The 16,198-nt window shown below is 35.5% G+C and overlaps 1 protein-coding gene across 6 annotated transcripts in view; it reads right to left on the bottom strand.

Moving 5' to 3' along the window:
- The window catches only part of LOC142318974 (facilitated trehalose transporter Tret1-like), a 240,098-nt gene that overhangs the window by 55,543 nt on the left and 168,357 nt on the right, over positions 1-16,198 (bottom strand). For 5 of the 6 annotated variants that reach the window (XM_075355704.1, XM_075355703.1, XM_075355706.1 and 2 more), the window contains exon 2: positions 4,605-4,683. The exons of the other annotated variant lie outside the window; for it this stretch is intronic. In XM_075355704.1, coding sequence (XP_075211819.1) covers positions 4,605-4,658 — 54 coding nt within the window. In that variant the 5' untranslated portion in view covers positions 4,659-4,683. The remainder of the gene's footprint in view (positions 1-4,604; positions 4,684-16,198) is intronic. 6 annotated transcript variants of the gene reach the window in all.

The raw sequence follows: 16,198 nt of genomic DNA on the forward strand, positions 1-16,198 counted from the left end.
TTTTTATATATTTTCTATTTTCTACAATTTAGGCTTCATAATTATATATTTTACAACTACGCTAGCGCACAGGTTTGAGCGTATTCAGTGAAAGATCGGATCGGTAAGTTTTACGGTGGGTGAGTGCAATTAAAACATAGGGCTAAACGATCTAATTTCCGGATTATCAAGATCTGGTCAATCAAGAATGTACTCGATACGTTAAACAGTTAGCGCTCGACCTGCGCCGTTTGAATCGTGAAAATCAGACGAGCGGTTGCTGAGATATTACGGTTGCACCCCATTGCACCCCCTCTTCAATCTACAAACGGCGCCCCGGAGTCACTTTAAAATATCATCCGACGAATACCATTGGAACCGGATGTAGTGTTGTTGCAGGGGGTCGAAAAACGTTTTTAGAGAGCTAAGACCAACCGTTTTCAAGATGGTTGCGATTTTCGTACAAAAATTCGAATCTGTTAAAACGTACTAAATTTTCCCAAACTTCAATATATATATATATATATACATATATATATATATATATATATATATATATATATATATATATACACAGTATATCGATATATAATAATATAACAAGTATACACCTGACCACCGCGAGACATGTCCTAACGAATCGGCATTTTTCGCTAGGAATTGGTACGTTCCGATGTTACGCTAAGGGGGATGCACAGACAGACACACATACAAATACATATAGATAGTACATAATACATATAAATAGTTGGGTAGAATTAAGTATATAATATGGGCCGGCCTCTCTGGTGCGAGTGGTAGCGTCTCGGCCTTTCATCCGGAGGTCCTGGATTCGAATCCCGGTCAGGTATGACATTCTCACACACGCTACAAACCATTCATCTCGTCCTCTAAAGCAATACCTAACGGTGGTCCCGGAGGTTAAAAAGTATATAATATGGGATCACTTGTAACTCTTGCCGTACATCCTCACTGTTCTATCAATCTCGTATAACCAACCGTCGCACTCAAAAACTTCATTTCAGCAGCCTGCATGAAAGATCTTTCCCGTACCGCTGCCACCCACGCTTACTTCCATATTTCAAGATAGGTATGTCCGTTGTTTTATAAAACTTCATTCTCGCTACCCTTCTTGTTTGATTTTTTAACGTTTCATCTATAACACCACATATTGATCTAAAATTTGTTACCACAATATTATCTTTCAAATAGGACACGTCACCACCAAAATAATTAAAATTCGATACTTGTTCAAGAAAGACGTCATTTATTACTATCGTAGATCTAACAGGCCAAAAAGGCCAAAAAGGCTATTGTCTTATCAGCTACTATTTTCATTCCATCATCAGCACAAGTCTACTGCAACTTAAAAATAGATCTTTTTAGATTATTTTCATTGTCATCCCCCAGAATATTATCATTTGCATACAAGAAAAAGATCATTCGGTACTTATACATTTTTATCACAGAATTTATCGTTACTTTCAAATCCAGAAGTATCCTGTCTGTATATATATATATATATATATATATATATATATTAAAAAGAATTGGAGGCAGACAACATCCCTATTTTACACACTTATTAGTTAGAATTCATATGGCCAAGCCATTTCTCTTTTTAATAGCAACCCAAGTATCTTCATATAATTTCCATCGATTCCAGTTCCTTTCCTATTAGTTTTTTTAATTGCATAAACAAGTTCCTCATATATCAATGAATTTAATTACTAAATTAAATTTAGATTTAATTACTAATAATTGAACTGATAGTTTATATTATTGATAGTGATTTGGTATCTTGTGGAATGATTTATTATAAATTTAAATTAAGTGATAATATATAGTTATAATCGTGATTTATATTTCATTAGAATTTAATTTAAAAAAAAATCTATTAATTTTTATAGAATTTTAAGGAATAAGGGATAATAACAACCAGACAACTCGTTACCTGGATTGCTGACAAGTTGGAATCGTTTATTTTATATTGGATTGAAGTATTAGATATAATTCCATGAAATTTTATTTATTTTCTCACTATATATATATATATATATATATATTCTACAGATCTAAAACACTCCAATAGAATTAATAAACCAAGCTGAAGTACGAATAATTTTTAAGATTACGTTGCGATCACGTGTTAATTGTATGAAATGGATTTACGTATTTGAAATTGAAATTATACTAATCGATTTATAAATTTTTATGATTTTTTTGTATTGTAACAATTTTTTTCATCATAATACGTTATTTATTTTATTTTTAAATGATGGATTTCAAACATGAAAAAAAAAAACATTATGAGTTAAAAAAGCAAATAAAAATAAATTGTTTTGAGATAACAGATCTGTTAATTTTATATTTTTTTTCTTTTTCACTTTTAAAAGGTTATGTAAAGGTTCTTTTACTCAGCCTTGACAAATCATCAGACGACACGAAAATGAGATAGTACGAAAACATTATTTGCATTCCAGATTTATTCTTACTAAGTGTAAACGAGACGAACATATGCATACATAAATAATAAATATGTAATGAATGATTGAACTGATGAGAGACCGGACTTGGCAGATCATATTTTTCGGCCAGTATGAAGTAAAAGTATTTCGTTATTTATTTCTTTTCGAAGGACAATTGTACAGACTATGTACCTATCTGCAATGCAGATGACAGTTTTCTATCTTGTGACAAGGCCGGTCACTAGGAAAGTAATCGATCATTTTATGATGATTTGACAACGCTATATTTATATGGGCATCAGCGCCTTTCCTTTTAATGACATTTAATGTTGGTGTGTAAATACATAAATTTTTCCAATAATGAGTTTTGTGATATTTATCTTCCGGTATAAATTAAATGCTCGAACAATTACTTACGCATTTATGCATGCTACGAAGAAGGATTCTACATACATTTATATATTACTAGCTCTACCCGCCACGCTTCGCTGTGGCACATTGTGGTTGCATGGATGAGAAATGAGAAACAAAACAAAGCATACGTTTCATAGAGGTTTAATTTTGCAATACTTGTGGATATACAATATTTTTTTGTTTTTCCACTGTCTGCGTAGATATAAAGGTTATCTGGTTTGCCGACTCGGGAACACGCACATATAGTTGTCCACGTGAGAAGCAATCCGCATCTAAATCTAAACCACACAATTCTAAAGATTAACCTTGAGCTTTATTGATATTGATTGTGATTGCAAATGCCAATCGAATTGGGAATTGCAATCTTTTAAATTGAAATGGTGTATCGGTCGGGATCATGGGTATTCGAGGAATGAGGACATCTTCACCTTTGAAAGGCCCCGTTAAAATCGTTGCTTCCATTGCGTTATTCATCAATTTCTTAACTGCAAGTCGCGTGCCGTTGCAGAGTTTTGACTGATTAATATTCCGCAACAGGATAATTGTCATTTTTTGATCGAACCGTTGCTAGAATCAATCTAATGAGGAATGTTTTCCTAGTTCCTCCTGGCGCATCCAAGAAGAAGGTCCCCCCAACTCCGTCATTTATCATTTGCATTATGCGATTATAAATGCCTTTCTGTTCACGCGTTAATTTGGAAATGTTTGATTGGACATATGATTGAAGATCACCAATGTTGTAACTCTGTTCACGGCGTAAATCCACATCAAATGAAGCAATCGTAGCTCGGGTGGGTGCTGGCATTCCCAATTGACTAAGAACTTTATTTGCAATAGCTAAGCACTTGTTTTCAATATTTATCAATCCTTCGTTGTAAATGCCTTCTGTAAATTCCATGGTCATATTGGTATTTTCTAGGCGTACTCTATCCAAAATCTCCTCAGCCATATGCGATCGATATCTTTCCCATAACTCTGTGGGAGATGAAGGGAAGCAAGAGGTCAATATAATTGCGAATAATGCGCGAATTTGGTTTAGATGTGCAGTGTTGCACGCGTCATTAATACATATATCCCACTGTTGGTCGTTTTCTAATAAATTCAGAGCTTGGCGAAAGGCGCAGCTCAATCACGACACGATCACACAAAAGTACCTCGATTAAAGTGAATATTTAATTAAGATTGTATAATAATCTGAATCAGATGCAAGTGGATACGTTTTTTTTTTTTTCAATAAACAATGTAATTGGGAACAGGTATTGTTTCACATGTGACTGTGGTTGTCGTTAGCTAGTATGGCGAGTGTTCCCCTCAGATGGCGCGGTCACTGGTACACAGCTGACCGTTAAAAAAACTGTTTTCTCGCGGTCGTGGGTATGTGACTGATGAGAAAAATAGATAAAAACAATCTTTGATGCGGGTTGTATATCGTGCTAAAATTTGAGCTCAATCGGTGCAGAACATTTTGAGTTTTTGAAGCCGTACACAAACGAACTTAACATTTTTGTATATATAGATTCATTTGTCTTAGGTTACTCGGGCTCCGAAAAATTTGTTGAAAGATTTTAAAATAACTTTTGCTATAACGACAAACTACTGAGTTGTTATACTTGTCCATAAATTAGAATTTAACAAACTTTATAGTGGAAACAATCTACGATTAATATTATTTTTAAGAAAGAATTTAATTAATTAGCTTCTCGGCTAAAAATATAAACGTAATAACGTTAACTTTGCACTTACTCTTGCAAATCTTTTGGTTCTTCTACCGTTCATTATATCTTCCTTTTTTCTCATCTTTACACCAACTTTTCTCACCCATCTGCAAATAAAAGAAAATTAATAAATTAAATTACCCTACATTAAACCTTTCTCATTGATTAATATGAGTTTAGTTATACATATAGATAGTAGTGGTAATAATAATAATAATAATAATGCCCTGAGGTAGGTAATCCCCACGTCCGGAACACAACATCTACGTTCCACGTCCAGGGCGGTAACAGCTGTACTTATGTACAATACATATAGCTGGCTAACGGGGCTCCGAGTAAATTCCTCGGATATGCTTTTTCTTTTGACCTGTTTCCACCTTCAGGTTCTCACAAGGATTGGATTTTTCGGCTACCTGCAGTATATGAACAATTTATTGATTAGGAAGTGGACACATATCAAACTTAGAGCTGGCGATGTGGCGGCCAGGGTCAATGTTATTGCAGGTGTAACGGAGATCCTTCCGTTGTCCACATGCCCCCTGCGATGGCAACATGTAGCAATGGTGCCCATGTATGTCGGTGCATGGGAGCTCTGAAAGCTTCGGTGAGTAGGAGCCTGGAGTCAGTGTAGAGACTGCGCATTCGCTCTCTGCCAGGACATATGCCGGTTCCACCGGAGTACCGGATGGGACCTCCAAGGTTAGTAGCCCTGGAGTGGGGGTGTACCCCGGCGGCTAGCCTTGCTACAGAAGGGATAAATGTTCATGAATATTCCTGAACAAACTAACGTGGCAGAGGGTGCACGTAAACACCCTCGTTTAGAAACCGCCGATTCGCCACAAGCGAAGAGGAAAAAAGTAAGGAGAGTGATAAGATGAGAAAAGATGCTGATAAAATCAGTAAAGATTTAAGAAGAGCTTTGTTTGGAAAGAATGTTCCCAAACCAAGATTTTTGGTCATTACGAAAGAGAATGGTAACTTCCTAAAGGTAAGTCCATTCTTAATTGCTAGAGAGATTACTAATTGTGCTGGTGGTCCTGTCAAGGAAATCCGTAAGACGTTTAATGGATTACATGTCGAAACTATCAACGACATGCAAAGCCAGAAAGTCCAGGCGTTGAAGAAGATCGGTGAATTTGCGGTTACTGTTCAACCACATAGTACACTTAATACATCCAGAGGAGTTTTGTTTGCCGTGATCTTCTTAACTGCACTGAAGAAGAAATAGTGCAGGAAATGTCTAGTCAGAGAGTGACACATTGTCGCAGACTTACTATGAGACGAAATGGTGAGATTCTTCCTTCGGCCTCGCATATTTTGACATTCAATAGGCCAAATCTTCCTGAAAAGGTACGAGCTGGCATCCATCGGCTTGATGTACGGGCATTTATTCCGCAGCCAATGAGATGTTTTAAGTATCAACGTTTTGGACACACTGCAGCTAGATGTGAAGCGCAGGAAATTTGCATATGCGGAATGAAGATACATGAGGGTGATCCATGTAAAGACCATCCAGTCCGCATTAATTGTAAAGGGCGCCATAACTGTCGATCTAGGAACTGCACAGTATACAAATCAGAAACAGCCATTCAGGAAGTTAAAATGCGTCAAAAAGTTAGCTACCCTGAAGCGAAGAAGATTGTCAATCTACGTACACCTAAACCATCGACTACATACGCAGAAGCAGCTGCTGCTCCCCCCACATATAAAATCAACGTGGAGCAGTTGCTTAATACGATGGCACCAAGTCTCGCGACAATGATAGAAAGAATCATTGATTTCAAGATCGAGTCGACTCATCAGACACAACAAAGTAAACATGAGAAGGCTCATTCCCGGACTGACGTCGTTGACATAAGACCCGTACCAGCGCAGTTTAAAAAACCGGCAAAATCTTCGATTATAATGCCATCAATAGACGTAATGAAGAAAAGTCTTGATTTATCTGACAAAGACCAAAAAATCACTCCGACGACGAGTCAGATAGCTAAGGATACTGTGACAAGAGCACAGGAAAAATCTGAGTCAACCAAAATGGAGGTGCAAGTAACTATTGAAAAAGCACCAGACACAGACGATAATAAAACTGTACGCACAGAGGCCCCAAAAGCTCAGAGAACAACTGTGGCGAGAGCATCTGTATCAGCCGGCCCAAGCACAGCCTTAGACATTGAATCAAGTTCATCAGCCGCCGAAAGAGCATCGCTTGTTAGATTCATTTGCAACAATGCTCACAGCACCATTGAAGCTTTCATCACCTGATGTAAGCCGGCGTCATTGGCATCAGAAAGAGAAGACGATGCCATGTCCAAAGCCTCAGACACACTGTCATCGGAAGTTGAGGCCGTTCGCAGAATGGAAAAACGCAAGAAAGGATGGCCGAAAGGAAAGCCTAGGGGGTAATTTGTTGGATTTGAAATTATAGAAGAATGTGAAATTTTGAACATTTTCGATTTATGAAAATTAATTACTGAACCTTTTTTTTTATTTTTTTGAAGTGGGATGGGGCTAATGACCAAAGTAGTCGATGCCCCTTAAAACCTAAAAAAAAAAAAAGAAATAATAATTTATTTATTTATTTACAAGGCAAAAACGGCTCAAAAGATTCCCTATGAAGAAAAAGCAGTTATATATATATATATATATATATATATATATATATATATATATGAGTTACCGTTATGTTTTACAAGAAATCTGTAACATTCATTTAAAATGTATACTTAGATAATAAAATTCTTCCCCGGTTGGAAAAAATCTATTCTCTTTATATTGTTGAATATGTTCCACTCAGGTAACGGAACCTCTTATCCTTTCGATATTTGTACTTCTACAAGATTCTAGAAACATTTTATATAAAAAGGGGCAGGCACCGAAAAAACTACATTTGCACTGCTTAAGAGATGCGAACATTCAGCAACAAAACAAACAAACCCAAACCAAACAAAGAAAGTTTTCTTAGGTTTTTCTTTTTATCGCCCCTTAAACTTTCAAAGAAATCCCTGCGGACATCAAACAACCAAAATAATCACAAAATTTAATTCGGCATTAAAAAAAATAACAAAGAGGATTGTATCGAAAGTTTCTTTTCAAAAATTTGCTACTTTATCAAAGAACATATATGCAGTGGCGGCACACGTATAGGCACTGTGGAACTGCAGCACTCTCTCTATTTCCACTTGTTATTATTGATAACATTTAATATAATGAGTCCTTTTTACTTCCTTGCACGAAGTAAAGGAAATACTATGATCGCGAAAAATTTCGGTTTCCAGATTTCAACGAAAATATCCATTTTGACTATCCCTGAATCTATTATGAGTAGTTTCGGCGTAACGTCTGTACGTACGTATGTATGTATGTACGTATGTATCTCGCCTAACTCAAAAACAATTAGCCGTGGGATGCTGAAATTTTGGATTTAGAATTGTATCATCTAGCTGTGCACCTCCCATTTTGATTGCAATCGACTGGACCAAAAATGTCTGAAAAAGCTCAAACTCCAAAAAAAAAAAGGATTTTGGACATTTTGTCCACTGGTAATAAGTCCTCATAAAGAGCTTTTAAACTATATATCATAAGTGGTACTTATTTTCACTAGTTCCAGAGTTATAGCCAAATTTTACTTCATTAAATATTTGGATCTAAGAGGAAGGTACATCGGTTCGAATCAGACTTCATCTCCTTTTTTTTAATAATTTAATTATATTGACTTAAATAATTATATTATTATGTTGATTTATTAATAATTATTAACCTCTGATTGTAAAAATATGTTTACGATGAATAATGATTCATAATAAAAAAAAAATAAAATAAAAAAAAATCGGAAAGTTTTAATGAAATAAAATTTCATGTACTTTTCATTTAAAAAAAAATGTGTAAATGTCATTTAATAGGCGTACAAAGAGGTCATGAGTTGTTTACATCAAATTTTTTCTTTAATCATTTCTTTATACTTATTATATATATATATATATATATACGAGGTGTGTGAGAAAAGTAATGAGACTGACTTTTTACTTACCAAAGATTTTATTTTTTTCAAACAACAATATTATCCCCTTCAAAGTAGTTCCCTTGGGCAGCTATACACCTTCGGAGTTGCTGTTCCCACTCCTGGTAGCAGCGCTGGAAGGCTTCAACTGGTAGGGCTTTTAACTGATCGGTCACAGTCTTTTGAATGTTCTCCAGAGTTCCAAAATGACCTTTTCAGACATGTTTCAATTTCGGGAAAAGGAAAGTCACAAGGACTCAAATCAGGTGAATAAGGGGGGGGGGGTTGAGGAACCGCAGGAATGCGTTTTGAGCTCAAAAATTGACCTCAAAAATGAAAAATGGATGGAAATGGCCGTGTGATACGGGGCATTGTGATGAAGCATCCACTTGTCTGCAATGTCTGGTCTCACGCGAATCACTCGCCTGAGCCTTTCAAGGACACCTTTGTAAAACACTTAGTTCACAGTTTGTCCTGTAGGAACAAATTCTTTATGCACGATACCCCACTGTCAAAAAACAAATTAGCATGGTTTTGATTTTTGAATTGTACATTCGATAGTTTTTCGGTAGAGGAGATGATGGAGTGTGCCACACTTCGCTTTGCCGCTTTGTTTCAGGATCGTACTCAAATATCCAGGATTCATCAACTGTGATCGCACGATTGAAGAATTCTTGGTCACTGTCAATCCTCTCAAGATGATCAACGCACACGTTTCTTCGATTGTCCCTCTGTTCCGTTGTGAGGTTTTTCGGCACCAATTTCGCACAAACCTTTCTTTCGCATGTCCAAATCGTCTCTCAAAATTTGATGCACGGTGAAAGCGTCTAAATTTAAATGTTCACTCATCATAATCCTTGTTAAACGACGGTCTGATCTCACAAGAACCCTCACACGCTCAACGTTTTCGTCAGATTTTGAAGTTAAAGGTCTCCCTGAGCGAGGGTGATCTTCAACGTGTTCTCGGCCTTCCAAAAATGATTTGTGCCAGCGGAAAACTTATGCTCTTGTTAAGCAATGTTTCCCATAGGCCTGTTTCAACTTTTCAAAGGTCGCACTCGCTGATTCCACAACAAGTTTAACATAAAACTTGATTGAACAACGTTTTTCTAAATTCCGATGCTACATTTTCGTAACACACAACAAAAATACAACTTCACTGATGGCGCTGTCAAAAACAATATGTGGCTGAACGGAGTTGAAACTCGTACTGAGCATGTGGAAGGGATGAAGAAACCGTTCTAACACAGACCTGTAGACACAGCGTCGTGAGATTGCTCGCAGTGTTACCAATCTCATTACTTTTCTCACACACCACGAATATATATATATATATAAAACTTAATCCCTCAGTTTATGAAAAAGGTACAAAAATTTTTTATGGAACTGTGCGCTTCACAGCTCCAGCGGCGTGGTGTTTGGCTGTTGTGCGCATGCGCACATAGGAAGCTGCACGCAAGGCTGCGAGGGAGCGAGACAATTGTCGCTACCGCAGTTCCAAGCCTGGCATGCTGGTGGAAGGTAGTTTTCTCTTTTACTCCGAGTGTGTACGGAATGTTCCTTGTCCGTTCCCTTTTCTAGTTTAGTCAGTGGAGGGAATATGAAAGCGGTTTAGTTGTTTTTTCAGTAGCGATCAGAAGATGGCGGAGAGAGAGCGCTCTTTGATCGCCAAATCTGTCCAAAAACACGCTGGAAGGGCGAAAGAGAAGGTAATTAGTAAAAACTAATTGTGTATTTGTTTCAGTGTATATAGAAATTTAAATTAACCATCGTTGAACTATAGTGTTTTTAAGCGGACATTTTATTAAGTTATCTAATAATATTAAAAAATATTATCTGTATTGACATTTTATTATTTATTATGTTAAACCGAATACGGTTTTTAAGCACAATGTGCTTAAAAACCTTGTAACATGTTCTTGAATATGATAAAGTGTAAAATTAGAATATTGTCCCGTTCCAGCTATTCTATTTGATTTTTTCGGTTCTTTTATTTTACAAAAGACTGGCCTTAAAAAGACCCAGAAAAAAAGTTTCTGGAGCAGCACCCTTACTAATTTTAGCTACAAACCGCCACTGCTTATATATATTATAAGTATAAAAAGATATATTTTGAATATTAATCAGGTAAGTATAATAGCTGGCCTCCGTGGCGCGAGTGGTAGTGTCTCGGCCTTTCATCCGAAGGTCCCGGATTCGAATCCCGGTCAGGCATAGCATTTTCACACGCTTCTTGTCATCCATCTCATCCTCTGAAGCAATACCTAACGGTGGTCCCGGAGGTAAAAAAAAAGTTAAATTCAAGTATATTAAAATGAATAAAGAGTAACTAAATACATATTCAGAATTCAAAATCATCGTATTCCGCACAGTGAATCGTTTTATACCAGTATTATTTCTAGTTTCTTCTCTCTTTTGAAAAGTTGCATATTAATATAACGGCAATGAAGAACAATGATGTCATGACGGAGGGAGTGAAGCTACTGCAAGAATACTATTGCAACATGTTGAGTGGAGTCAGAATACTGTTGGAACACAGCAGGATGAACAGCTGGAGAGAAATAATGGACACTGACTAGAAGACCTTTCATTCCAGATCTTAGAAAATCAATCCAAACAACAATCTCGGGCGTAAGTTCAAGGTTACTCATAACGGCTATTCACCACCCCGCTCACAATCCGAAGCAGCGTAATTTCTACCATACCGATGGACTTTAAATGATCCAGGGAAGAAATCCACATCACATTGAATATCATCAAGCCACATCTCAGTAAGGACAACAATACTGAAGTCAGAACTCGCCAGTGATGCAATAATCTCGTCCGATTTAGTTCTCAATCCCTCAAACATTTTGATATAACAGCATTAACCCAGTCATTATGATTCAATAAAATGTCATTTTAGACCTTCTGCCGGACTCATCTGAATTTCTATCAGTTATCTCAGGAATAGCCGTCAGATCGACCGCAGCACCTTTATCTTTAAAAATCCATTCTGATCTTAGTCTCCCGTAAAACCGAAGCACCAAAATATCTTTTGGCCACACTTTGGGATTAATATCACAGTCGTACTAATCGTGCGGTTGCTCAAAATGAAATTAACTCCCTCGTGTTTAGTAGGAGGTTTGGTGCATTCATTGTCGGTAATTTGAGTTGAATCATTCACCAATCTCTCAATTTCTGCAGCTCCGACAGCAGGGCCAAATATTGTTAAAAATAACGCTTTCCTTCTGGTTGTCTGATGGCTTGAGGCAAAGAAGTTCCGCCGAGAACCAACCAGCCTACAACATCATTACCCGGATCTGGGTGATCACTGTTAACGTATACCATCCAGCATTAGTATGACCTCTCTCGCTCAAATCCCATCAGTAGAACCATAATCGTCAGTGTTATGTCTTTCTGGCTCATTCTTATCTCTATTGTCATTCTTATTTCTACCAGTGCTTACTGGTTTAAACATAGACATAATAATAATAATTTATTATTTTATTTATATATTACGTAACATATATACAAAATTAATACATAGTTCAGAAAAAAATAATAATAAAAGGAAAAATAGCTATTTAGAAGTTCTCGCTAATAAATTATTAAAACTTCCTTTTTGAATATTCTCTTTTTATCTATTTCTAAAATATGTGCAGGCAATCTGTTTGTGTGCAAATAGTTGGAATTTGGATTTTTAAATTCTTCATACCATATAGATTAAAGTAGTTTGGTACCATATACATTCATTTATATCACAAATAAAGGGGAACATTGTGTTTTACTAGGTATTTATTGTTTTGGAAAAATAATTTACAAACGGAGAAATAATAGTAACTTAGAGAAGTCAACGAATTACAATGTTTATAATGATTTAAATTTGGGTCGTTTGACAAAAAGCCTGAAACCACTTTAAGCGCTTTTTTTACTTCCTTGTACGAAGTAAAGGAAGTATTGTGATCGCGAAAAATTTAGGTTTCCAGATTTCAACGGAAATATCCATTTTGACCATCCTTGAATCCATTTTGACTAGTTTCGGTGTGACGTCTGTCCGTAGGTACGTATGTATCTCGCATAACTCAAAAACGATTGGCCGTAGGATATTGAAATTTTGGATTTAGGACTGTTTTAGCATCTAGTTGTGCACCTCCCCCTTCTGATTGCAATTGACTGAACCAAACGGTCCAAAAAGCCCAAATTACAACCAACTTGGATTTTGGTCTTATTCTTAACTGCAGTAGTAATAAGTCCTCATTGAGAGTTTTTCAATGATATTCATAAGTGATAATTATTTTCAATGGTTCCGGAGTTATAGCCAAATAAAATTTTAATTAATGACGTGTTTGGATATTAGAGGAAGGCACATCAGTTCGAATCAGACTTCAGAATTCATAAGAAAGCTACCTATTGTAATGGGTACCATGACTCTATTACCGGAAAACTTCCACATATCTTCGCGTTTCACATCCCCCAGACCCCAAAACGACCGTTAGCTCAAAAGTTTGTATATATATATATATATATAATCACTTTCTTGTGGACACGATAACTGCTGTAATTTTGCTTCAATTACTTTCAAATTGTTCCTTAAAAATAACGCGTCTCAAAATCTCGGTCGAGTTCGTTATTGAGTAAAATCGGACCATGGAGGGTGAAAATGGGGAGGACTTTTTCGGAAAAAACAAAATATCGCTATAACTTTTTTATTAACTAAAATACCAAACTCGTTTAAAGTTCGTACTATTCTTTAGGTAAGGGCCTAATACTTATTTAAGTAAAGTCTTTTGATGTCACCAACCATTGGCTCAGGGGCTAGAATAAATAGGGTTTCGAAGACAAAAATAATCATACCTCTCTTAATTGGCACAGTATCGAATCGGTTTAAAGTGGTCGTTAGTCCTCTAAAAATTACCTAAAACCTTTGTCTAAAACAATTTTTGATATGACCAACCCTTACGGCGTGGGATGTCGAAAATGTTGCTAAAATTGTAAGATCGGGCTTGTCACATGCTAAACATGTGAAACTTTTTATCACATGCAACCATTCTTGTATTGGATAAATTTGAAGTTTTTCTTAACTTTAAGGTGGAAATCTTTTTTATCTCCTATTTAGCACCGGTGAAATCTATCTCTGCCTTCCGGTGTGCCGAAAGGGATTTTTTTTAAATTTATTTTTTTAATTTAAATATATTGATTTATTCATAATTATTACCTCTGATTGTAAAAAAAAAGTAAAATTGCGATGAATTCAATAATAACAAAAAAAAGATATGAAAAAACATCAGAAGTTTTTAATGAAATAAAATTTTATTTACTTTTCATTTTAGAAAAAAAAGTGTAAATGTTATTTAATAGGCGTACAAGGAAGTCATGAGGTGTCCACATCACATTTTTTAAGTTTTGTTGTAATTTTTAAATCCGGATCGGCTGCCAAACCCCATACCTCCATACCAAATCTTATTAAAGATTCCATTAGGGCTTTATAGATTAGTAAAAGAATTTTACGTCGGAAAACATTTTTTAGGTTTTAAAATCTATTCAGATGATCTGTAATTTTACAAGAAAGTTTATTTAAGCGACAATCTTATTTCAATTTATTGTCGACTATCACACCCAGGTATTTAACCTCATCGGTTATTGTCAATCTATTACAAGTAAACGGCTCATTATTACTGATACTGAGTCTGAAGGTACGATTTCAATTGTGCACAATTAATTTGGGCAAGGAATTAGATTTAATATGAGCAGATTTGAAATGTGCGAGCATAGTTTTTTTGTATAACAAGTCGGTTGGTATGAGAACATATTAAAAATTTATTGAAGTCATTATGCTGCAAAGATTCTACTGCATGAAGGTCTTTGCGTGCAACTAAATGTACACTATCATCAATATACATAAAAGCTAAACTGTGGGATAGATTGCTTAAAATTTCATTAAGATAAATTAGAAATAAAATCGGGCCTAGGTAACTTCCTTGTGGCACCCCAAAATTAAAATTTGTGGGATCACTAAAATTACTACCTTATAATAAAAAATTTTCTTCATTTAAATAAGTTCGAAATCAGTCAAGGAGATGACTTACAATTTCTATTTTTTTAAACTGATAAGCAGGATTTTATGACTGAGGCTGTCAAAAGCTTTACTCAAATCAACAAACCATAAGAACGTGACAATTAGAATTTAATTTATAGTTTACTAGCAGACCCGGTAATGCTTCGATATTGATAGATTATATATATATATATATATATATATATATATATATATATATATATATATATATAAATATTAAATTAACACAATTGAAACTTTGATAAAACATTAAAAACTGAACATTACGGAACTTCACAAAATTTAACCTTTCACTTTATAAAAGTCAGAATGTAAATAAACCCAATTGGTAAAACAACAGCACTACCTATCGGATTTAATTTAAACCACTCTCTAAACACAGTATCGGTGAAAACTAACTTTTTAACGAAAAGAGTATCGCTGCAAAATGCCACAATTAATACTGAACATTAAGAAAGTTACAAAACATTACGGAACTTCACAAAATTTAACTTTTCATTTTTTAAAAGTCAGAATGTAAATAAATCCAATTTTTAAAACAACACTACTTATCGGATTTAATTCAAATTACTCTCTAAACATAGTAGTCGGTTCAAAATACTACTAACTTTCTTTCTACAGGTAAGATCGAGGATTTCAATAGCTTTAAACCTTCTCCGGACAACGCGGACCATTTTGCAAAATCCCGCGCGTAAATCGGTCCAGCAGTTTTTTTTGTCTATAGCGGACACACATACGAACATTGCCTTTTATATATATATAGAAAAAGAAATTCTCTTTGTATATTTGTTTCGTAAATATCTCGACACCGACGCCACCTAGCGGGTAAAGTTTTTGCAAATATTTTTCTTTTCGTTTAACTAATATATATTCTGAATATGAGCCAAATCGGTCGATAAATACAACTTTTCTAACTATCTCTACCCCAGCACCAGCTAGCGGGTCCATTTTTCGTAAAAATATTTCTTTTCAGGTAACTAATATATACATTTTGAATATGAGCAAATCGGACCATAAATGAAATTTTTCCAAATATCTCAACCCCTCCTTTTCTTTTTCCTGTTTAGCCTCCGGGAATTACCGTTCAGGTATTAGAGGATGAATGAGGATGATATGTATGAGCGTAAATGAAGTGTAGTCTTGTACAGTCTCAGTTCGACCATTCCTGAGATAAGTAGTTAATTGAAAAGCAACCACCAAAGAACACCGGCATCGACGATCTAGTATTCAAATCCGTAAAAATAATTGACTTTATTATGACGTGAACGCTGGAACTTTCGACTTCCGAATCAGCCGATATGGGAAGAGCGTTCATCACTAGACCAACCCGGTGGGTTAATATCTCAACCCTAGTGCCATCTAGCGGGCCTATTTTTTGAAGAGGTATTTCTTCCATGTAAGTAACATACATTTTGAAAATGAGCCAAATAAGACTATAAATACAATTTTTTGAAATATTTCGACCTCAGCGCCACCTAGCGCGTCCAAATTAATTTAGAAACGTTCGCGGGTGTGCGCACAACTAGTCACCAAAGTTTTATCGCATTCGAATGAATGATATAGGAAC

The sequence above is a fragment of the Lycorma delicatula genome, chromosome 2 (assembly GCF_047948215.1).
Source record: "Lycorma delicatula isolate Av1 chromosome 2, ASM4794821v1, whole genome shotgun sequence".
Taxonomy (NCBI): domain Eukaryota; kingdom Metazoa; phylum Arthropoda; class Insecta; order Hemiptera; family Fulgoridae; genus Lycorma; species Lycorma delicatula.